At 42.3% G+C, this 25,428-nt stretch overlaps 1 protein-coding gene across 2 annotated transcripts in view; it reads right to left on the reverse strand.

The window, feature by feature from the left end:
- Positions 1–250: 250 nt before the first annotated feature.
- The window catches only part of ARHGEF26 (Rho guanine nucleotide exchange factor 26), a 69,078-nt gene continuing 43,900 nt past the window's right edge, over positions 251–25,428 (reverse strand). For both annotated transcript variants that reach the window (XM_028731341.2, XM_028731340.2), the window contains 6 exons: positions 22,677–22,766; positions 20,950–21,104; positions 12,896–13,105; positions 6,747–6,814; positions 6,004–6,108; positions 251–5,337 (listed from right to left, as the gene is read on the reverse strand). In XM_028731341.2, the coding sequence (XP_028587174.2) occupies positions 5,195–5,337; positions 6,004–6,108; positions 6,747–6,814; positions 12,896–13,105; positions 20,950–21,104; positions 22,677–22,766 (771 nt within the window). In that variant the 3' untranslated portion in view covers positions 251–5,194. The remainder of the gene's footprint in view (positions 5,338–6,003; positions 6,109–6,746; positions 6,815–12,895; positions 13,106–20,949; positions 21,105–22,676; positions 22,767–25,428) is intronic.

Here is a 25,428-nt window from a genome sequence, read left to right on the forward strand (position 1 = left end):
ACATTTCACAATGATCACACTAAGCTGTTAGTAACTTGGCAATAGTGTTGAATGTGAAATATCAAAGAAGATTGCCTCTGGGCAGTATCTTGTGTGATTTTATCTTCGAGATAAACGCTCCAGGACTCAGTGTGTGAATGTTGACAGGGAAGGGTTAGTCTTCCCACCAAAAAACCCGAAACACCATTTTGACAGTGATGCATGAAAACAATTTAGCTGCCTCTATTTGTATTTCGATGCCTTAGTGAGATTGTTTTAGAGGGCAATGGAAGGGTTTCATATGCAGTGTGGGAAATAATTATAGTGGTTGTTGCAGTACTATACAAAATGAAATATTAAAGCTTTTTAAAAAACAAACCCACACACTGCTTTCCAATAGTGTTAAGAGTATGTTGTAACAGCACACTTATTTGAGTCAAAAGCAGCTGAGTGTTCTACTCAAAAGTCAGGAGAAATGTAGAATTCAGAATGACTTTTCATATATTATCTAAGACCAATCCTGTTTAGAGTTGTTAAAAGTTTACATAATGGGTGGTATCCAGCTATGTAAATTATTAGATTATCTATTGATTTAAGTGGGGCTACAAAGTTTGAGTATTATTCTGTATCTCCCCCTTCCCCAAGCATCTTTAGATTTGTGTGGGCTCAGCATGCTATGGGCCCAGACTCAAATTCCAGCTTGACTACATTACAATGGTTCAGGAAGGACACAAAGAGCAGCCGCTGTCCCAGAGCAGTTCAGTGCTGCAGCTGTATGGCCCAGTGTGATTTAAAACCATTCTCTTCTATTGTGTTAAAAGTCACTTGTGCCCTTGCTAAGAAAGTTATACCAGCCAAGAGTTCTGGCTTGGCAGTAATGAATCCAGAACCCCAACCTTTTTTTTTTTTTCTTTCAAAAAGCAGTGAGTGAATTGTAAGAGTGGCATCTTTTCCTCCTGGAATGTGGAAATATGCTCACCTCTCATCACCATGAACAAAATAGTAATGAGGTGTACATGCCACTTGTGTACCCTTGTACATGCAAATAATAGTGATTATCATAGATTTGTAGCGATGGAAGGGACAAAGAGGGTCATCTAGTCCAACCCCCTGCAATGCAGGAATCTTGCCCAATTTGGGGGGGGGGGGCTTGAACCCATGATAGTATCATGCTCTACCAACTGAGCTATGATGTGGGACTGAAAATTAATTAGTAACAATGAATTGATGCTAGCATAAAATTAAGCAATGTTGGCAGTTTCAAAGTTGTGTTTCAGGTTTTTCCAGGTTATGGTGCTTTGGACGTGCATATACTTTATTGATTTATGAACTGTGTGTGAAACAACAACACCGTCGTCAAACAAAAAAATCAAGTTATGCCTTTAACTGAATTAAAGCCAAACTTAAATTTCAATGACTTGGGTTCACCTTTACCCACTTTGAATTGCAGTCAGTGTATAGATTATTCATTGTATGCAAATACTTGGTAGATAGGTAGAAAAAGCAAATCCGGGCGTGGGGACAATAAAAGCATTCCCCAATAAAAGAATTAGCGGTTACCTTGACTTGTTAAATGTCTATACAAGATTCAAAGTAGTCTCATTCATCTTTCATTGGCCCGTTACCTTGAAATGTATTTCCAGAGAATGTACAGAATGGCGCTTAGCAAGTCACTCATTGGGTCCTTTTGGGAACAAAGTTTAGCTCCTGTGCAACGAGCAGTTCAGGTGTGAATACTGCTTGTGCATAACTGAAACTTGAGTGGTTACTTGGGTTAGTAATAATTTCTGCATTACGAAGGAAAAGAACTGCAGTCTTATGGATGGGCGTAGAAGCAGATTTATTTGCATGCAAAGTGATTAATGTATTGAAAGTAGTGCAAAGAACCCTACACAGGTTCCCACTCACAGCATTGCTTAAAATAAAGGCAATCGCAAAAGGCCGTTTCATTTCCACAACTTTTCCAAAAATGTACATGATTCCTTTGTACCCTTAGATACAACACTTGCCTTTATAACAGGGGCTCCAGCGCTTGTAACTAATACATGCTTCAGTAGAAACTAATGTGCAGGTTTAAACACTATTTGAATTCATTGTCTGGTTATGTCATGAATATTACAGTACTATTTTCCATCCATCTGAAAAAATGTCAAAAGATTTTACCACTGTTTGATTCCTGTAAAGTGAGAAATTACAAAGTTCCTTATAATACAAATGTAGAAAATGCCATGCTTATTTACATAAAAAGGAAACGCATTGCAAATGAATTCCTATTTATAAATTAATTACAAATGCAATTACAAATTAACTCTTATTTACATCTTCGTTTCACAAGAAATTCCTGCCAAGACTCCTAAGTGGAGATTTATCATGAGACATTCAGCAGGCAATGAAATCATAACATTTCCCCCTCTCCAGAGGGGCAGGGGGAGACAGTATACTATGGCTACAGTCTAGTAGCCTGAATCATAGGTAGCTAGCTGTGATGATGGGAGCAAGACTGCTTAAATAAAAAGCAACTGAGTTGCTCTAAATTAGGCAACACTTTGGAACATGGTCCTTGTGTCCAGTCACTTTAAAATCAATTCCTTGACTGCTTTCACTTCCTATTTTTTGCTTCATCCATGTGTACTAGTGTACTAGTATCCATTTCATAACAGTGCACTTAGAACCGCTAAATCCAGGGAAGGCAAACCTTACCAAGTCCACAGGCAAACCTTGTTACATAATATCTTCTAATGCCTCCCTTCAACAGCTTTTTGGGTGGGAAGGAACTGCTAGAACACGTTTTCAGTGAGGACTGAACTTGTTCCTCTATATTAATTTTGGTCTAAACACTTACCTTGGACGTAACATGGAAGTCAACAGTATTTCTAGCCTTGTAAATGTGTTTCTAAGAAAATGCTACGAGAGATAGAGAGCTGACTCTCCAGTGCCTGCTCCTCAATCCAGTTAACACGTGAGATGCTCTCGTGCTGTGCATTTGCCTGTCTGCCAATGTTCTGAGGCAAGCTTGGTGTTAGGCATGGTACAAAAATGTCACGTAACCTGTTGGTTCAACAAGGTGTTATTAAAAAATGGGAGGCGGGGAGAGAGGAAACACCTGCTCTGAAACTAAAATCCAGCATGCATGCTGATGTAGCACTAAGACCCAGCTGCTCTTGAAGGCTTTTTAGAAGTAGAAACCCCATTTATTCAATGAATAGGTGTAAAGGTAAAGGGACCCCTGACCATTAGGTCCAGTCGTGGCCGACTCTGGGGTTGCAGCGCTCATCTCGCTTTATTGGCCGAGGGAGCTGGCGTACAGCTTCTGGGTCATGTGGCCAGCATGACTAAGCCGCTTCTGGCGAAGCAGAGCAGTGCACGGAAACACCGTTTACCTTCCTGCCGGAGTGGTACCTATTTATCTACTTGCACTTTGACGTGCTTTCGAACTGCTAGGTTGGCAGGAGCAGGGACCGAGCAACGGGAGCTTACCCCGTCGCGGGGATTCGAACCACTGACCTTCTGATCAGCAAGTCCTAGGCTCTGTGGTTTAACCCACAGCGCAACCCGCATCCCCTAATGAATAGGTAAGAAGGACTTAATGCAGGATCTGCCTTCTCAATGCATTTTCTGAAGGGAGGGTTACTGCAGAAGAGCCCTTTGTTGCTAGCATTGTGAAAACAAAACCACCTACCCATGAGTCTGTTGCCTGGTAAGAATCCCAACAGTTGTCTAGCTTATTGAAAGGGCAGGGAATCTCAGGCCCAGAAACTCCAGCCTTCTCTTTCTGACCCTCAGGCCTCTTCCTAGTTACAAATTCTCCCCAGGCCACACTTCTCACTGGTCTTGCTTTATGCCCTCCTTGACTGCTTCTGGCTGGCTGGAATGTTTCCCTGAACTCTGATATTGCCTCTTGCTTGTCGAAAGGAGGACACAGAGCTGTATGTGTACAGACACCTCTATAAGGAGTGGTGTGAAGCAGGGCTCTGTTCTTGCTCCAACTCTTTGGCATATTCTCCCTGTTGCTCTCCTATGCCATCCGCTCGACTGAAGATGGAGTGTACTTCCATTCAAGGAGTGATGGGAATCCATTCAACCTGGCACGTCTACACACCAGGACAAAACTCTGGCAAGTCCTTATCCGAGAGGTGATGTTTGCAGACGACAAAGCTGGACAGTGCACTCAGGAGAAGCTCTACAGAGATTTGCCCAAACCTGCAGGCTGTTCAGCTTTACCATCAACTTGGCAAAGACCAATATCCTGGGTCAGGATATCACCAGCACCTCACGCATCAACATTGATGACCACACGCTTGAGGTGGTAGACATTTTTGCCTACCTGGGTTCCAGCATAGCCATCAACACTGAGCTGGACTGAGCTATGGCTCACCTCTCCAGAAGGGTATGGGAGGATGTGATGCTAACACCCAGTACCAAGACGAAGGTCTACCAGGCTTGCATATTGAGCATAATGCTTTATGGCATCGAGACATGGGCAATTTATACCCGCCAGAAGCGGCACCTCAACGCCTTCCATGTGCACTGCATCAGGAAGATTTGGTGCATCACATGGCAAGATGGAGTCTCAGACTTGTGAACTGTAGTGAAATCAACAGAGTGGACATTTAGCTGCACCCGTCACCTATTTCAACAGGCTTTAGATCTAGGTAATGCTCTGTAGATTCTACTCAATGGCTCTATCTGGACATCAAAAGATGCACATATCCAGCTGATTGAATCAAGATGTGGACCCCCAGCTAACGCCTGCTTTTGCACATTGGCCTCCCTTGATGACTGAGAAAATTATACAGAAATCAAAAGGGTCTAGCAATGAATGTAAAAGGGAAGATAAATTGAGCAGGTTCTAGAGCTGGTCTGTAAAACAAAGGAGGTGCATTCAAATTGATTCAAGACTTGTTAGTCCACTGTGATAATCCAAGGAAGTCATAATTCTATTAGGAACTCTTTATAAGTGTAAAATCGGGTTTTAATTAAAAGTGACTATTGGTTATAAAAAAGAAATAAAAAGTTCGACCTGTTACTGCTTTGTACTGAACAGCCCCACCAGCATGCAATTGCTTTTATGGCTGCTTCCATTCCTAATGACGACACCTATCTGTGAGTGGTTATTTTTACACGCTTCAACTAGAAAATGGCCATCTGGATGAGACCAAGAAGCCCCAGATGTTCCTTAGTGCAAACCCTAGAGAACAGATATGGCAGTGAGGGTCTATACGTTTGTTTCTAGGCCCAGCAAGCGTCCCATTCTTTCCATGTTCTTCTCAATTGTGGCTTGGCAAGTGATCTCCTTGGCACATTCCATTGGGAACCAGCCTCTCTCTCCGTCCCGCAATCGCTCGCCTTCATACCAACCTGAAATGTATAATGAAGTACTAAATATGATGCTTCTTTAAAACAGAAGGTCCCTGCTGGATCAGATCAAAGCTCTACTGATCCTACTACACAGGCCCACTCAGAAGGAAGTCAAACCGATTTCAATATGGCTTTCTCCCAGGAAAGTGGGTATACACTTATAACATTGAGTCAGTATCCCGCTTCACAGAGTGGCCAGCCAAATGTTTTTGATGTGCCCCCTTGCAAGTGTATTCAGTGATATGCTGATAATTGTTTGCTTTCTGATATTGTGGCCAATTGAAGCTATGTCTTTCCTTTGCAGTAATCATACCAATATATCGTAAGCAGGATACCAGTTTACCTAGGGTATAGGTCTCCACCAAGTAATGTGTGCAGTACATTGAAATGTGCAGAAAAATGCTTTATATTAAACAAAGAAACCTTACAAAAATGTTTGTATTAGGAGAAATTTGTGTTAAAATGCTTATAAATTTCATTGAGGACTTTCTTTTTTAAAAAAACACCCAAAAAACTGCATACTGATGTGGAAAACTGAACTGGACCGATTCACCCACCCCCAGGTCTCCTGTGGTTTAGCTTTAAGGCAGATGCTAAGTATCCTTGTGATGGTATGAAATGACTGTTTCCATTTACGGCAGCTAAGCAATAGGCAATTCTACTCACCATCATTAACTTTCTGAGAGACCAGAACTACATCAGCAACTTGGAGAGATAACTCATCTGATTGCTTCGCAGTGTATGATCTGATGACTTCTACCTGGGTTAGTGCTGAGAAGAGAGAATATTTATTGATCCACATGGTAAATCTAAGGGTAAGCTCAGTTTAAGTGATAACAAAAGACAAGCTGATTGCTTCCCAGCTCACTTTCCAGGAACCAAATGATTTGATAAAAAGGCATTGGTCAACAGCAGACAAACTACAATGGCTCTTTGACACATTTATATATATATTTTTAAAAAAAGAACTGCATTAAATGGAAAACCAATTTCAATCATGCCCCATTGATTACAACGGGACTTGATGTACCTAGTTGTCTGGATCATGAGTTTTAGAATTATTTTGAATTAGAACTTCTATATCTCCTCTGCCTCTTCTTTTTTAAAGGATTCAAACAAACATTTTACCAAGTAGTACGATAGAAAGAGACATCTTGCAATCACCCTTATTGGAGCATGCCTCTTTAATTCACCCAATTTTCCAGAGAGCTAACATGCTTTCTTTTTTGATAACACAAAAGAAAATGGTTCAGAGAGAATTATTAGATGATTACAGTTATGGTCCATCTCTTCCTCTCCCCAACAACAACAAAATACTGAAAGGCAACAGATTTACTTCTATGTTTTAAGATCTGTATAAAGTGCATCTCGTGTCAAAGCCCCGAAGAACAGTTTCACTGCTCACTTACTTGTCCGGTCCACGGTTCCTCTATCGCTGCTCTTCCCAAGTGCAGTAATCCAGCGAGCACGCTCATTCCTGGAAAAGGAGATGAAAGGTTGAAGTGTGTTTTTCAGTCGGCTGATATATGGCCCTTGTTGCACTCCCTGAACTCAAAGCCTCCCTCACTGTTATGGGAAAGTATATTCATCTTCTCTGAAGGCCTCTTTGTGTCTGTCTGTTGGGAAATCCCATTTCTACATGCAAAGCAAATGTTCAGCCACTGAGCTATGGCCCTTCCCTAGTAGACAACTCATATATTAACCTTAGGAATATGTCTTCTGAACTAGCTGACAGGGATACTGGGTGAGGCTTCTGAAACATAAGTGTTTTTTCTGGGCAGCAGAAGGAAACAAGCAGAATCTCACAATCCAGCATTTTACAGAGCTCTCTGCAAGCAAAGACATTTCAAATCTATGCCAGAGAATGCCCATCTTATTGACAAGGGTATATTAAAGCCCTGCAGTGCTCCAAACCCATATATTGTTAACAGAACAGCAGGATGGAGAAAATCGGAGTTGAAATAATTATTTTAGTTGAAGTATATACCTTTCCAAAGCAAAAAAAAATATCTAGGAGGCATTTTGATAACTGATGAAATGGCCAAGAATAATTTCCCACCAAACCATTCATACAAACGGCTAAGCTACGGTCTGTTTCAAAAGAACAGATTTAAAGACCTAGGCATGTCGTTATGCACTGGTACCACACAAAGCTTTTTTTCAGTGAAATGTAATCTTCAGTGCGACCACTGTGAAAGGGATTCTCACTTAGGTCATTCAACAGGAGAATACCTTTTCAGGAAAGTTATAGCCGCTTTTAAAATCCTGGAATCCCAGTTATATATCTATGGTGGTTTATGATGCATGTGAGACAGCTTGAGGTTCATTTTTCAGACCGGAAAGGGTATGAATGAATCCAGCAAACTCTTCAAAAACGAGCTATCGAGTCATACAAAGTTTCAGTACATAAAGAAAAAATTACTGAAAGGAAGGAACGATGAGACCAGCAGGAGCTACGGCAGAGCAACGGGAGCTCACCCCCATCGCATGCAAACGCTTGCATCCACCGCTGGCTTAAAAGATCTGAGTAGTTATCAAATGGAACCAAGGCTTGTGAAGTAACTTTTCTTCTTGCAACAAATTCATTTTTTTCAACTGAAGGAAGACATTTACATATTTAAAGGTTGGGCAGTTGTAGGAGACAACTACTGTAGATTCTGGCGTATTAGGCGACTGGGCGTATAAGACGGCCCCTCAACTTTTGCTGTTAAATTATAGAGTTTGGCCGAATGGTGAGGCATTTGGTGGGCGGAACTCCCTCCAGGAAAAGGCTATGAGCGGCCGCCTCGGCTTCCGCTGCCCTCACCTGTGGGGATGCCCAGCTCTTTGGAGCCCTGGCCAAAGCCGTGCACCACCTCGCCGCGGCAGGCTCTTCATGGCGCCCACGAGCCGAGTGAAGCCCCGCATGGCCACGGCGGAGGCTCCCATGGCAGCAGCAGGCGGGCGGGTGAGCGCAGCGCTTGGAAGGACTTTCCGTGGTGAGAGAGTGGCAGCTACGTCCCCTTCTGTGGGGAGGGAGGAGGAGCGACGGCAGAAGGGGCGCCTCTGCTCACCGGCTCCCTCTCCTCCTTCCCAACAGGTGGCTCTGCGTATAAAGGTAAAGGGACCCCTGACCATTAGGTCCAGTCACGGACGACTCTGGGGTTGCGGCACTCATCTCGCTTTATTGGCCGAGGGAGCCGGCGTACAGCTTCCGGGTCATGTGGCCAGCATGACTAAGCCGCTTCTGGCGAACCAGAGCAGCGCACGGAAACGCCGTTTACCTTCCCACTGGAGCAGTACCTATTTATCTACTTGCACTTCGATGTGCTTTCGAACTGCTTGGTTGGCAGAAGCAGAGACCGAGCAAAGGGAGCTCACCCTGTTGCGGGAATTTGAACCGGCGACCTTCTGATCGACAAGCCCTAGGCTATGTGGTTTAATCCACAGTACCACCCGCGTCCCGGCTCCACGTATACCCGGCGTATAAGACAACCCCCGACTTTGGGGGTGATTTTCCAGGGATTAAAATTCGTCTTGTACACCGGAACATATGGTATTTCCAGCAACTATTGCTCATGGGTTTGGAAACTGACTTTACTCCTGGAACCACAGAATTGTTGTGTTGCAAGGTATCATCTAGTCATCTAGTCCAGCCCCACTGCAATGCAGGAATCATATCTAAATCATCCACATGCTGCATCATTACACTTGCTATTCTAATATTGTTGCAGTATATAAGTGGTTTAATGTTGTAAGAAACAAGTACAATAAGAAATTTCAGGGCTACTTTAATTTCTGGAAAGAAAAATACTGTAAAACATCTTCGGCAAGACTTCATTATGGGCCATTGTGTAGATAACCCCCCCCCCCCTTAACCCCACAGTTTCCATGGAGACAGATACAATCTTTTGAGTTTTGTGGAAAGCTACTTGGATGCTTATGGTATCCCAAGGAATTTTCTTGAGTCAGGATCTGTACCACAGCAAACAAGATGTTTCTTGTTGCTATCGTCTACAACTGAACAATCTTTGAAACTTGGCCAGAAGAAAAAGGCTGACCCTCTTCCCCCTGAACTCCAGAGTTTTCCCCCAGGCTGTATCAAATTTTGCTAGACAGTTTCCATGGTTTCATCAAATCCGCTATTGACTACATGAACTACAGTGCTTAGCTAAAATGAAATATATTGCAAACAACAAAGCCCCAGAACAGCAATAACAAAATCCTGTACATGTTACAATTTTTAGCAATACAGTAATGTCATTGCTTAAACTGGGTCTATGTGGGGAATCTTTACATGGAGCAAAACAGAACCAGAAATTCAAACTGTCGCAGGACCACATTTTTATGACCAGTTTCTGTCAGGCTGAACTGAAGGATGCAAACCGATAGCTATTGGCTTGGTTGGGTAAATGGTCTAATCTAGGATTGTTGCTGTCATCGTTGATTAATTAAATTTGTATACCACTCTATACCCCTCTTTTTAAATTTTGCTTTTTATTATTAGCTATTCAATAAAACCTGGTTTTATTTTAAAATGTGTGTGTGGGGGGGTGTTATTGGGTTGTTCTTGTTTTTATTTTGATTGTGTATTCTGTGTTTTTATATTGTGATTTTACCCTGTGAGCCGCCCTGAGACCTGCGGGTACAGAGTGGTATCTAAATTTAATAATAATAAAAGTTTTCATTTCAGAAAAACGCTTTTTCTCAGTACAGTGGTACCTTCGGTTAAGTACTTAATTCGTTCCGGAGGTCCTTTCTTAACCTGAAACTGTTCTTAACCTGAAGCACCACTTTAGCTAATGGGGCCTCCTGCTGCTGCGTCGCTGGAGCACGATTTCTGTTCTCATCCTGAAGCAAAGTTCTTAACCCGAGGTACTATTTCTGGGTTAGCAGAGTCTGTAACCTGAAGCGTCTGTAACCTGAGGTACCACTGTATATACACAAACACACGGACATATTGTGATCACCTGACTTAGCTCTTCTATGACAATTTAACAACAGAGATGTTCCGTATTCAAGTAAATTAGCACGTGATAGATCTCAGGTGGAGAGAAATATCTCTCAGATTTAAGCTTATTAGTATTTAATGTGAAACTGACCAAAACTTGAATACTTCTCTTTCCCCTGCCTCTCCTTTTGGGTACTTAGTAGAAGCCACCCACACATCTCACATATGGAGAGGATATGGGACCAAACCACACAGCAAAAAACAACAACAAAAAACCCCAACTATGTATATTCATCTCCACTTTCTGGGCCTCCCTAGGAATGGTTAGGTTCCCTCATCAATGTAAACAGTTCCATAACATGGCTTCCAGATGTTTCATCTTGTGTGACTTTAAAAACGCAAACCTAAATGATTAAAAATAGGTATTAAAAATAATAAAGGGTGCCACTAACCACTGACTGGCTTGATTACAGATGAAAATGCAACTCCACTGAACAGTTGCTAGCAATCAAGAGTCTCCCCCCCCCCCCCCCCCACACTTCCAACATCTGATTCTGTAAAGGCCTCAAGAGATTCTCCACTATCTACTTCCTTTTCTTGCATTTTTTTTGGACTCAAATGCTGTGTTCAAAGAGCCATTCTGGCCTGAGATGCTGTTTCTGCACAGTGCTGATGTGTGGAAGTATTCTTCTGAAATCTCCACAACATGGATAGTTTAACACTCTGTGTCCTCCAGATATTGCTGGGCTCCAACTCCCATAAGCCCCATTCAGCATGAACAGTGATCAAGGATGATGGGAATTACCGTCCAGAAACACCAGAGGCAGGGGCACCTTGGCTTAGGCTTGCGTTTTGTGAGATAGACTTGAACTAGAGAAACTACATTCAAATCCTTTCTCAGCCAAAATGCTCATTGGATGACTTGAGCCCCTTACTGTCTCTCCGCCAAACCTATTTTTCATCTAAAAGAATAGAGTGGCCACCCAGTCATGTGCCCTTTCATATAAATTGAACACTGCATTAAGATGCCACAAGATTCACTTCCCCATGGCAAGTCAGGTTCTCCACATTCCTGCTTCTCTTGAAAAGGTTTCTTTCTGCCTCTTCCTTTCTTGCTTTAACATTTCACTGGCACAGGCAAGCTCGCTGTGAAAAACCTCTGCATTACGGAAAGAATCCTAAGCATCCTAATGCTTACTGAAGCAAAAAATATGAATGATACTTTACTGGTTGGTTATCAACAACTGCCTTGTCTATATGCTACATTAAACCAAAGTTTAAAATAAACCATGGCTAAATGTGAACAAGCAGTGTGCTGGTACATGCTGCTCAATTATTCCCACAGTGTCCCCACCGTTCCTGACGCAGTCTTTTTTGTTGCCCAAACCTGGGTCCTTGGTTTGTTTCCTCCAAACAAATGACAAGTGGTAACCAAGATTTGTTCTCAACTTACCACTCAGGGTTTGTTTGGAGGAAACAAACCACAAATCTGAGCTGTGGTGACATGACAAGTCAGACCACGACTGTTTTCATTTCCAGCACACCCACATAATACACACACACACACACACACACACACACACACACTCACATACCCTGCCACTCTTGGCGGCTTCTAACACAAGATTAAAAATACATTAAAACATCAGTCATTAAAAAACTTCCCTAAACAGGGCTGCCTTCAGATGTCTTCTAAACGTCAGATAGTTGTTTTGTTTCTTTGACATCTGGTGGGAGGGCGTTCCACAGGGCGGGTGCCACTACTGAGAAGGCCCTCTACCTGGTTCACTGTAGCCTTACTTCTTGCAGTGAGGGAACCGCCAGAAGGCCCTCGGAGCTGGACCTCAGTGTCCAGGCAGAACGATGGGGGTGGAGACGCTCCTTCAGGTATACTGGGCTGAGGCCATTTAGGAGAGCGGGAGCAGAGCATCCTGGGAACTGGAGCAGTGGACACCACCTGCTCAACTATCAAACCATAGTTTACTATGGTCTAATGTAACATGCAAACAAGGCTACTATCTGACATTTATGTTTCCGAGCACAATTCAAATTGTTGGTGCTGACCTTGAAAGCCCTAAACGGCTTGAGTCCTGTATACCTGAAGGAGCGCCTCCACCCCCATCTTTCAGCCCGGACACTGAGGTCTAGCTCCGAGGGCCTTCTGGTGGTTCCCTCAGTGTGAGAAATGAAGGTTCAGGGAACCAGGCATAAGGCCTGTGGGACGCCTTGTCATCAGATGTCAAGGAAATAAACAACTATTTGACTTTTAGAAAAAGATCTGTAGGCAGCTCTGTATAGGGAAGTTTTTAATGTTTGATGTTTTACTGCACTCTTAATATTTTGTTGGGCGCCTCACAGAGTGGCTGGGGCAACCAAGTTAGATGAGCAGCATATAAAAACAACAGCGACAAGCAGTCTTATGAAGTGAGGAAAGAGTTCGTTATTAGCTTATCAAATTTGTGGTTTTTCTGGCCAATGAAAATTCAGGCATATTTTACTATTTTACATTTCCTAGACAAAGGCCAGCAGAATCTTTAAAGAGACTAATAGAATAACTATACGTTCCAGTCAAATATATAGATGACCCGAAGTGAAAGACAGGTTGAGAAAAATGTGTTATTTACTTACTGAGTTTCAGTTCCCAGCAGGAGTTCAATCTTCTCTCCTGCATGGTTGTTTAGGACAGTTAATCTGAAGAGGTGATTTGCAGAAGTCTGCCGAGAGTAAAGAATAGGTGTGCTGTTTTTTACAGGAGAGGAATTCAGCTCTTCGCTGTCACACTGTTCAACTAACAGTTGATCCCTTAAGGAATAGTCTGTGACATTGTAGCTCTCTTCACTGCAAATACAAAAAGCGGGTAGAAGAGACAGACAATTGCTTAGAGTCAAAACGCTACTAAATGCACCAGGAAGTCATGTTCTGCAATAAAGCCAATCTCAGATTACAGTCCATTGCACATCATTATTCAGACATTTTCAGCCTTTCGGTAAAGGAAGAAGGAATACACACATTTGAATATTTACAAAGCACCTGCTTGTCAAGAAGACAAATGAAGTTAATGCTTAAGCCCTGGGGGGGAATATGTTCAATGATGAAGTTTACATGTATTTGATATTCTTTTGGTGTCAAAGGTTTTCCTAACTTTAATTGTAGGAAAGGATGAGACTAAGCTAACGTAAAAAGAAAAAAAGGGGGGGGGGGTGAACCGTAAGTTTTCCTAAGTTATTATTTTATTCTATTCTCCATGTGCCTCTTCCATTTGAGGTGAGATAATCATTATATAAAGGGAGAGGGGGTTTTCAGCCAGGGGGCAGAAAGCAGATATGGAATGCCCTCCCAAGGAAGATTTGCCTGGCCAGAACACTGCTGTCATTTAGGCACTAGGCCAGGGGTCTGCAACCTTTAAGACAAAAAGAGCCACTTGGACCCATTTCCGAAGGAAAAAAAACTGGGAGCCACAAAACTCGTCATTATAAAAATAACTTTTTTGTCGCTTTTTTTTAAAATTATTTCTTTGTTTGACCCCTCAGAATTACTCCTCCTCATAGAAATAAATGTTAAATTAACAAGTTACCTTTTTGTGTGTGTGTGTTCTTCACTCCCCTTCAAAACAGTGACCAGCGTACATGCCCCTTACAATGTAGCGGGCGGGCAGGCGGGAAGGTGACGTCGGGACGGTGCGTGACTAATGCACGAACCGCCCCCATGCGACGTCACAGCCAGTACAGCGCCCGCCACAGTGGGGAGTGTCGGGGCGCACAATGCGCCTCCTCCCCTCGCTAGTATCCGCCCCGGAGCCGCGGCAAAGGTGTAAAAGAGCCACATGCGGCTCCGGAGCCGCGGGTTGCTGACCCCTGCACTAGGCAAAAACATTATTTATTTATCCAGGCACTTTAACTAGTTAAGGAATTGGGATTCTTTCTTGAGACTTTATCCACGGCTTTTCCATGCATGTGTGTTTATTATATTGTTTGTTTTATGCTTGCATACTGCCCAGAAATCTAATATGATGTGTAAATGTCTTAAAACAAAAACATAATTTTTCTAATACTCAAAGCAGAATTCATAATTCCAGATACAGGAGAAACAACATTCCTTTCTTACTACGCTCTCACAGGCAGCTGAATGCTGAAAAGCCTAATCAAGGTTTCCTAAACTTGTGTCTCCAGTTGTTCTTGGACTACAATTCCCATCATCCCTGACCACTGGTCCTGCTAGCTAGGGGTGATGGGAGTTGTAGTCCCAAAACAGCTGGAGACCTATGTTTGGGAAACCCTGCAATACATCTACAGAAAAGTCTCACTAAATTCAGTGGGGCTTACTTCTGAATGAATGTATACAGTGGTACCTCTGGTTACGAACTTAATTTGTTCCGGAGATCCGTTCTTAAGCTGAAACCGTTGTTATCCTGAGGTGCACTTTTGCTAATGGGGCCTCCCTCTGGCGCGCGATTTCTGTTCGCATCCTGGGGCAAAGTTCACAACCAGGAGCAGCTACCTCCGGGTTAGCAGAGCTCGTAACTGGAAGCGTTCGTAACCAGAGGTACCACCGTATTGGAAATATCGGCACTATCCAACTCAGAGGAAACCAATTAAAGCCAATACAGTGCCTTTACTTAGATTCACTGGGTATGGTATCCAAAGCATTCATCCTGTTAGACTCATTGAATTGCAGAACTGGAAGGGATCCCTAAGGGTCATCTAGTCCAGTGCAAAAAAATTTCAATTTGCACAACTGAATTTCCTCCCCGTGTGCATTCCCTTTCCAAATCTGCTCCAGGGAGTTGGAGGAACTCCCAGAACAGATTTAGCTGTTCCATCAGCGCAAGCATTTGAGGTTGCCAAATGGAGTGGTCCTGCTTCTCTCCCCCCCCCCCCCCAGCGTGCTGTTCTGAGGGTTTTCCTAATCCCCTCCAAGTCATTTTGGGGGGCACAGGGACATGCTGTGGGAAGGTGTACTGTGCTAGCAGAAGTCCTTGCACAGATTCATTAGTAATTTTGGCTGGGGATGAAGACCTCATTCTTTATGGAATACTATTCTTATAATTTATGTGATTTCTCCCATTTGCGATGATCTTCTATGATGAGACTCCATCAGCAAACCCGACACAGCCCACTAAGTATGTGCATGAAAGCATGTCTGCAGCTATAGATCTAGGCAGACAGGGCTTCTCAAAAGCTCCTACCAAATATGTGATAGAAAAGTTGTGTTCAAGCTTGGTGGCGGACAAATTTAGCACTGCAAGTTGAAGAATTTTGTTTTTGCTGTGTGTGTTTTTTCACTTGGGGGAGACTGAAGATCCCTGGAAAAGACCCTCAGACTACAATGGGGAACAGGATGTTCATCTCCAGAACCATGAACTCACACATACACAACAGGATGTGTCATGCCATGAAGCTGAACTGAAACAAATATGAAGAAATGCTTTTGATAAAGCTTCTTTTTAACCAGCGCAGACAAGAGCTGAACTATAATAGTCTATTTTTACACCAATGCAGAACTTGCTACTTGGCGAAGTCCAACATAAGTGTCCTTATTCATCTCTTACTGGAACTTGTGGATGAAAGAGATGAAGCAACTTCAAAATGGGCAGTAAAATGCAAGAAGACAACGAAAGAATGAAGTTCTTATTGGATTAATGGATGAACAGCCTTGCCGGCTTTATGTACTGATTGGCAAATGTATTGGCTCGGTTACAGACACTGCAATGATTATTCCCATACAGAAATAATACCAGCCGTTCACATGGTCTTCTACCTGTGACTTATATCTAGTCTTGCGTTTTGCCATAGAATATTCTAAGTCGGCTCTAAGAAATCATCAACAATATAAATACACAAGAACACACAAACCTGAACCATGCAGTCTCAATACATCTTATAGACTAAGTAACTATCCCATAATCTTTCCCTCTACAGTTCAATGTGGCATATTGATACCAAAGTCAGAGATATATTGTCCAAATATGCAAAAATAGATAGTGTATGTGCAGCTCTTCTATGTCCATTAGTTGTTAATTACAGTCAACTGTTCAATAACACAAAATGAAACCCATTGATTTTTACAGTGGTACCTTGGATTAAGTACTTAATTTGTTCCGGAGGTCTGTTCTTAACCTGAAACTGTTCTTAACCTGAAGCACCACTTTAGCTAATGGGGCCTCCTGCTGCCGCCACGCCGCCGGAGCCCGATTTCTGTCCTTATCCTGAAGCAAAGTTCTTAACCTGAAGCACTATTTCTGGGTTAGCAGAGTGTGTAACCTGAAGCGTATGTAACCTGAAGCGTATGTAACCCGAGGTACCACTGTATTCCCTTCTAACATACCCAAGACCTGTAATTTCCCCCAAGTCTTAAAGGTATGGTAGCTTCAAACACTTATTGTGAGGTTCACCCCATCCACCCTCCCTGTAATCGAACATACTGTAAATCAAACTGCACCACTTCCAATATAGAGATTCGCTGATTAGCCATAACAAGAAAAATGATCTGGATAAAACTGCATTCAAATGGTTATTTTTTTCTGAAGAAAGTCGATTTCCTTTGGAATGAGAGGGCCTAGTTTTCAGAGGGTGGAGTTAGACTGTGTATGCAATGTAAACAAATATATCTATATAATCAATGCCAACTCCCTACTCCCACCCCTCTCAATAACCACTATTATGGGAGTACCTCTGGAGAAGATGACTAGCAGATGTTGTATGAAAATGGATATGGAATGAGAATGAATTCAGTGAGGAGAAAAATATTCCACTTCACTGAAACAGAATACTTGCATTCTGATGTGCTCCTTATATTCCAGTTTTTATCCGCACACATGCCAAAGAATGCAAGAACAGCTTCTCAAATAAAACACCTTTCCATTTTATTTATCGTTTCCTGTTTGTTGGGAAGTTATTTCATCAATAGATGCAAGGATCTGAAATGCATTTTCGCTACAGATTATTATTTTAAAGTATTATTTTTTGTTGCTCTGTTAACTTGGCAAGTCAAACTTTTTTAAGAAATCCAGGCATCCTTTTAATTGGGAAAGGGCTTTTTAATTATTTCAAATCTCTTCCTGGCGAGTGTAGCAGAAGTTCAGTTTTAGCTGGTAACTGTGGACAGGTAACATTCCAAAGTATTATTTGACCTTTGGCTGGCTTCACATTTCAGAAGTCCAGCTGCATTCCATTGCCAGAATTATCTCAGGAACTGACAAGCCACTAGACAGAGAGAGAATTTTAGTGGTATCCCGAGGGGATTGCAGGCCATGAAGTAAGAATATTTAATAACCACAGCGTCAAAAAAAATGTATCCCTTCCTTAAATGTGTGTGAACCAATTTGACAGGTATCTGTCTTGCTGTTAATGAGGATGCAGAGCAGCCTGAATGATTGTTAAAAAAAACAAAAACTGCTGTAAAATAGACAAAATATAACTGAGTACGTGAGGGGGTGGGGAATACATAGCGAACCAGGTCTAAAGAAGTATGTTCATACTTCACGGCAGGATTCTTCGCCTACATTCCTCTGGAAAATATGATTCTGCATTTGCATACCTCTCTGCCCAACATAACTTTCCCTATGGAATTATGCCCCCACCCCAGTTATTAGTTTCCAAGGTCTTTTTTTAGAACTCTTTTAAGGATGCTGCTCTTGTGTTCTGGTTCTTCTGAAATCATTACTGAAGAACACTTATAGCCCACTTAATACTTACCAAAAAAAAATAAATGGTGTACAAAATTCAATATGCAAGAAAAATATAGAACCATTTTGCTAATATATTGGAGTTCTCTGTTTGTGCATATATATGTGAGTGAGTGACTGTGTGTGAGAGAGAGAAATGAATGAATGAATGAATGAATGAATGAATGCTATATTATTTCTAGCCAAACTCTTTGGACAGCCCCACCCCACATATCTTGTTTGCACTATCCTTACTTATACATTCATCTTAGCATTCATGTCCAGGGAAGCAGTAAATGGGAGCTACTGTAGCTGCGTCTTCAGGTCCCTCAAGGGAGAGAAAGGCAGCTGTGACAGCTGTTCAGTGTCCAATCTCTGGGCCAGGAAGAGTAGATATCACTGCTGCAGCTGTTTTCTCCTGTTGATTAAAACCAAGTGAAGGCTGCATCCAGCAACCCTCTGCTCACGCAGCAGACTTCCATTTCCAGTTGGGCGACCCTCTGGAGCAGATTTAGGGGGTTTGCAGGGAGAGTAGAGGAAAGGAAAGTCCCACTGTGTGAGCGGCTGGATATAATCTCCAAGCTTTGTACTTTCAGGACCAAAGAAAGTTTAGTGTGGCGAGTGAGAGATGATGCCACTCATTTTCCTGACATGAATCAATTGCTATTCACTCCAGATAAGTAGCTAGTAAAGGTAAAGAGACCCCTGACCATTAGGTCAGTCATGACCGACTCTGGGGTTGCGGCGCTCATCTCACTTTATTGGCCAAGGGAGCCGGCGTACAGCTTCCGGGTCACATGGCCAGCATGACTAAGCCGCTTCTGGTGAACCAGAGCAGAGCACGGAAACGCCACTTTCCTTCCCGCAGGAGCGGTACCTCTTTATCTACTTGAACTTTGACGAGCTTTCGAACTGCTAGGTGGGCAGGAGCTGGGACCGAGCAACGGGAGCTCACCTCGTCGCGGGGATTCGAACCGCCGACCTTCTGATCGGCAAGTCCTAGGATCTGTCGTTTAACCCTCAGCGCCACCCGCGTCCCTTAGATAAGTAGCTAACTGCATCTAATTGCTACAGGTCTCTAACCCTGAAGCCCTAGGGTCCCTGAGAGGACATCCCAGGGGCAAAAGGAAGCATCAGATTGCTCTCTGTGTCTCTCAAGGCACAGAGAGAGGTCGAGCCTCAAATACGCTTTCTTCCAGCTGCTGTGAAAACCTCCATTGACCTATTGGCATTGTGGCGCCAATGTCAGTAGAACCAAGAAGGGAGATAATTATGTCAGCCTTGGAGCTGGCTTAGTGAAGTTCCCTCCCAATGTTCTCAAAGGATGTGGCATCAAAATAGCTTCCAGCTCCCTCTGTTTCCCCCACTTTAGTAGTGGAGCCTAAAAATATGAAATCACAATAAGTCTCAGACCCATCCCAAATTTACGTAACTATAAAAAATGTGTGTGAATTAATGACTTTAAAAGAAAACCCACCGTCTTTCCTCTGTGGCCTTACTTAGGAACAGACATATACAGGTTTGCAGCATGAATGTGCATTTTACCCCATTCCAAAGACGCAGGTTAGATAACTAATACAAATAAAATACCCCATTGAAGTAAGACACAAAAACAACAAGGCACCAACCTCCAACGCTAACAACAATTGAAGCGGTACTTCTCAAACATTTTGAAATGGAACCTGCCTGTAAACCAACTCAGACTTTCAAGACCCCATTTATAAACTAACTACACCTTTAGAGCCCCTATCGCATTAGTAGATGACACTGAGAAAGTTTATGTTGTATTTTTTTTCATTCTGGATGAAGCCTCTCCCTTAAAGGGGTCCTACAAAATAGGGTGGTGCTGCTGATCTGAAGAAAGAAAGAAAGAAAGAAAGAAAGAAAGAAAGAAAGAAAGAAAGAAAGAAAGAAGAAATTCTTCACTTCACAACCCACCCAGGAACAAATCATGACCCACAGTTCAAGAAGCGCAAGCGTAAAGAACCATCAGAGTATGTCTAAATGCTGCATTTTATCTTCTTATAGATGCTTAGTACTAAACCTGAGTAAATCTCATTGCTCGAATGCCTTTCAGCTTGCTTGCTCGATGTTAAGAGTTACATCTAATTCTTTTAATGATGTTATCTGGTATGCAAAGAATTTGCAATCTTCTTCTTTAAAATGTACACACAGTATTAACCCAGTGCTAAAAGTGGTCCTATCGACAAGACAATTCTGGCATGTACTTGCAATCTATGACTGGATTAATTTTACATCCAATCACCATCACCGGCTGAAGCTTACACCTGTAAGTCCAGTTGAATACACTGGATAAAATATTAAGTAGATAAAATATTTTAAAGGAGAGCAGGAGGCTGAAAAAGATGTACAAAGGAACGTGCATGAGTTGCCACATGTCTTTCAAGCATTACACATGTACTCTTCTCTTTACTCCCCTGAATGCCCCATACAATGTGCCCTAAATCCACATCTAAAAGAGGGAGAGCAGGCAGCTACCGTATTTTTCGCTCTATAGGGTGCACCCGACCATAGGACGCACCTTGTTTTAGAGGGGGGGAACAAGATAAAAAAATTCTCCCCCTCTCTGCTCAGCACCCCTTCAGCGAAGCGGCAGGAGAAACAGAGCCCCTTCCATTTCTCCTCCCGCTTGGCTGAAGGGGCGCTGCGCAGCTCTCCTTCTCTGCTGAAGCCAGGAGAGTCTTGTTCTCCCGGCTTCAGCAAAAGGAACCCGAAGCCTCCGGAGCGCAGCAGGACCTCCCGTTGCACTTCAGAGGCTTCAGGCGGCTATCCCTGAAGCCTTCAGAGCGCAGCGTGAGTTCGGCTTCCTTCGGCGGGAACTCGCGCTGCGCTCCAAAGGCTTATTGCTGAAGCCAAGGATCCTGCATTCGCTCCATAGGACGCACACACATTTCCCCTTAATTTTTGGAGGGGGAAAAGTGCATCCTATAGAGTGAAAAATATGGTATCTATCTATTTGTCCAGTGTAACAGACTCACGTATCCAGTGCAGCTCTTACCTTTTCTTTTTTGTGATAATGAGGACATCATTGAAGAGGAAGAAGTACACTTGTTGCTTAGAAGTCCTTTTAGAGAAAAGCCCAGTGTCTTCCACATACGCTATCAATTCACCTCTTTTCACTAGCCATCGGGAAGAAGAAACCAATGGAAATGGCTACAAAGTAAGGAAATTGCAATTAAGCCCCTAGTAAGATTTTGTGGTATGTTTTCCCCTTTCCCCCAGAGAGATGCGTGCACATTTATAATAATCTCTGAGCTCCTTCCAAACCTAGAGTTCTGAATACAAAAGGAAAGGAGGAATGCTCTAAAATAATTCCTGAAATAAGTAGTCCCTTCAGCTTTTCAAATACCACAATTAGATCAAACAATTTATAAATCATGCAATCTGGTTTACATCAAGAACAAAAGGCACCATCATAATGTAAACCAGCCCTGAGGGCTTTGGAGCGCTTTGTGGCAGGTTGAAAACTGCAAAAAGAAATAAATATCTAATAACATTTTAAAAACAACAACCACTCCTAAGTGAGAGTTTTCATTTGTCCATGATTAGCAAATGACTCAAAGTTTTCTTCTATATGAGCAAAGTATGTTTCTGATTTTGAACAGAAAATGTATGTATCTAGAAAATTTTTTCGAAGAGTGTGGACAGTATCCCAACTAAACAGTTATGCTATTGCAGCAACTTTCAGCTGTGCAAAACAGGTTTGCATTAACCATCAGTGTTCCAGCTGCATGGAGCAAACATGGTTCAAATAGGTTCCCTTTCTCTTCAGCCTCTCTGCTTGAAAGTTGACAAACAAGTCTTACCACTGTTAGCTCACTAAGCTACATCCTGGTTTCTCTGTATATTTAGAATTTTAACCAGGTTAGGAAACAGTCTGGGCTGCACTACCCACAGAAATGGGTTACGAGTGATAGCCAACTAAGTCAATTTCAGATGGTCTATTTATCTGAATATGACCGATATTAGTTATTGCTGTATGTCTGCCCTACGCTCCAAAATTCAAGCTAATTACAATTAAACAGATTTTGCCATTGTTTCACTGTACAAGCGTTTAGCATTGTGTGTGTGAGAGAGAGAGAGTGTGTTGTTTTAAACACACAACATTAAAGTTCTTTAGCTAGCAAAAACAAACACGCAGAAAGAGAAAACAATTATTTCCCGGATTCTTTATATTACACTGAGTAGGAATTATAGTACAGTCGTACCTTGGAAGTCGAATGGAATCCGTTCCAGAAGTCTGTTTGACTTCCAAAACGTTCGGAAGCCAAAGTACGGCTTCTGATTGGCTGCAGGAAGCTCCTGCAGCCAATAGGAAGCCACAGAAGTCGCATCAGACATCCGGGCTCCAAAGAATGTTCGCAAACCGCAACAGTCACTTCCGGGTTTGCAGTGTTTGGGATCCAAGGTACAACTGTATATGATTATCTGAGGCAAATGTTCAGGTAAGGGAATGTATGTGTTAAAAAAAAAACAACCAATCATTTTCCTGCTCAGTTTGAGTAACTAGACTTCCATCAGGAGATAAGTCCCTTGTTCTGCATGCTTCAAGCACCACTGCCGATTTCAGAATATCAACTTATTTGCCACCTCCTAGAACATCATATCAACAACCTCTAATTCCCCAGATAATAAACTGAGTTTACTCTAGCTGTGACAGCCCATCATTAAAACTAAGCAAAGGTTAAAGTTTGCACAACAGAAGTATGAAGGCAAATATCACACCTTGATTTTGAATTCCAGCTGGGAGTTGATAGTGTACATCATTTCTGTCCTTTCCATTGTTCGAGCACCTTCATTGCAGAGGCGAACCAACTGGGAAAGAAGAAATTTTATTCAACTGATGTTATTTATATCCATTAAGCTTTCTTGCTTCTCCGTACAGTGCACTATTTTTCAGAGATTCAGAACAGTGGAAAGCGAAAGGGCGGTCAAAGGGATTTGAAAAGCACTTACTTTACAGATAACTTATCACAAATTAGCCTTTCCTGCAAACAATTTATATTTTATTAAAAAGAACTGCTGTTCACATCAATTTTGAAAACACCGGGCTATAGCCACCCCTACCATTGCACAATTCCCTTTGCCTCTTCAGTCACAAACCACAACTCCTTTATGTTTCCTATGCAAAATTTAGAACCCTGATTATGTGTCACCTTGGTAAACATGTTTTCGAAACATGAATATGGGGTAGTAATTTGTAGGGAACAATCTTTGACCAGGACTGGGTGGTTCTTCTCTAGAAATATGCTTCTTGGGCTGTTTTCAGCCTTCAAACAGGCTTGCTTCCAGTCTCAAAGCACAGCTACAAAAAAGACAGTCTAGGAACATTTGCCAAGAAGAAATTATGGACAGTTTTAACTTCTCCCACTTTCTGATTTTCCCCTACAAGAACCCCCAGCAAGCCACAACATTAGCATTACAAGATAGACTATTTGTCTCATAACATGAAATTCTATCCTCAGTCATACTATAAAGAATAGCAGGTGAACATTTGGACACAAAATGTAGGGCATTTCAAGACAGAAACCAGAGTTGGCATCAATGTGCTCCATACACCCTGAGCTTGACTCAAGTATTCATCATTTCATTCTTTGTTCCATGACGTTAATTTATTCTTTTATCTACTGCTCAGACACGCTTGCAATGGGAAACATGGACCAAGCCACAGTGCAATGCCACTGTTACTTTAATATATGTGGATAACAAAGGGTACATTCTAGTCAATTTTAAGCACCTTGAAGCCCTGCTGACTTAACTTTGGCAGGATAAGACCTCGAGTAAGGAAGCATTGTGGGTTAAAGCACTTGTGCTGTTGCATTACATATAAGCCACATTAGCAAATCACAGCCACTTTTGTGTGTTTTTCAGAAGTTAGTAAGGTTTTAAAAAAGGTAACAAAGCCAAGTAGTCTGGTTCATACGTAACACAAAATTTTAATATGCTAAACTATGAGAATGAGCCTCACGTTCACACATTTTCCCCTCCCTTCTCATCCGCAAGCATGATCCTTGGTTCAAATCAGTGTTTCCAGCTGTTTGTGGCCTACACCTCCCGTCATCCCTAGGTAACAGGATGATGGGATTTGTAGACCCCCCCCAAAAAACAGCTGGAGACCCAAGTTTGGGAAACACTCGTTTAAGCGAACCAGATTTCTTTCATTGCATCTGAAGATGAATCATTGTTGTTGTTTTTTTTAAAAAAAAACTAGCTAAGGAAAAAATCAGGATCCCACTTTAGGCTCCTGCTTGTTCCTTTGTAGCCCCCCCCCCCCACTTACCCACACTGCATCTGCAGGCATGTACGATGTCATGTGTAGGGTGGCTGGGTGCACCAAAATGACCTCGTGAGCCAAATGGGAAGGGCTAGAAGGCCAGGTTTGGCCCACAGGCTACTCCTGATTTAAACTTACCAGCCTGTCCTTTTCAGATGAAGCAACAGCCAGCCATTAGTTTAAAAATGGAAGTGGATGCTTTCCCCTCTCCTCTCCTCTTCCAGTGCAGCCATGAAGTGACTGGAAGCAGATGAACCCAAGGCTTGCCCATGATTGTCTTCATATCATTTTTGTTTAGAACAGGCACCCCCAAATTCGGCCCCCCAGATGTTTTGGGACTACGATTCCCATCATCTCTGACAACTGGTCCTGTTAGCTAGGGATGATGGGAGTTGCAATCCCAAAACATCTGGCGGGCCGAGTTTTGGGGATGCCTGGTTTAGAATTACATATGAACCAAGCCAGTGATACCTTTTAAAAATAAAGGTGCCTAATCAAGTTTTGTAATTAATATTGGGCATTTAACTAACACTTGCAATACCACTGGTGTCTCCTGAAGACCTTTTTATGCCAACAGGCCTATGCTGCTTTTAAAATTTCTTGATTAGAATTACATTTTAATGATTAGTTTATATTGTTTTGTGGTGCTTTATTGTGTGTATTTGCACACCTCTTTGACATTTTACACAAGTTGGCAGTATGCAAATACTTTTATAAATCATCGTGAGGAACAGAAAACGGTTTTTTTTTGGGGGGGGGGAATGGGAAGTTTGTAAGATTTTCTCTTTCGTTCTCCCCCCCCCCCAAAGCAATGATCAAAACTCCTGAACCACAATAGTGTAGGCCATCGACTCACACTGTTTCCCAGATATAGTTCCACAAAAAGCATCATTAAGAAAGATATTGGTGGTGAGCACTATTGCCTTTGCCAATACTCGCTACAACACAATAAAGCAAGTGATTTCTATATACGTCCCTATTATGGCTTTACAGACCTACCCTACTCTATTTTCAGGGGAGAAGGAATCCACCTGGAGCTTCTGCGATAGAAAGCAGTTACGTTAGCAATTTCTATTTCTAGCGATTTTGTGTGTAGGAGGCATATTAAGCTATTTTCTCCCTAGTAGCCAATGAATTCAGTGCAAGTAATGAGTAATTTGGAGAAGATGAAGATAAAGACTTTTTAAAAAGGCCCTAAGGGTA

Source organism: Podarcis muralis, chromosome 6 (genome assembly GCF_964188315.1).
Source record: "Podarcis muralis chromosome 6, rPodMur119.hap1.1, whole genome shotgun sequence".
NCBI classification, from domain to species: Eukaryota; Metazoa; Chordata; class Lepidosauria; order Squamata; family Lacertidae; genus Podarcis; species Podarcis muralis.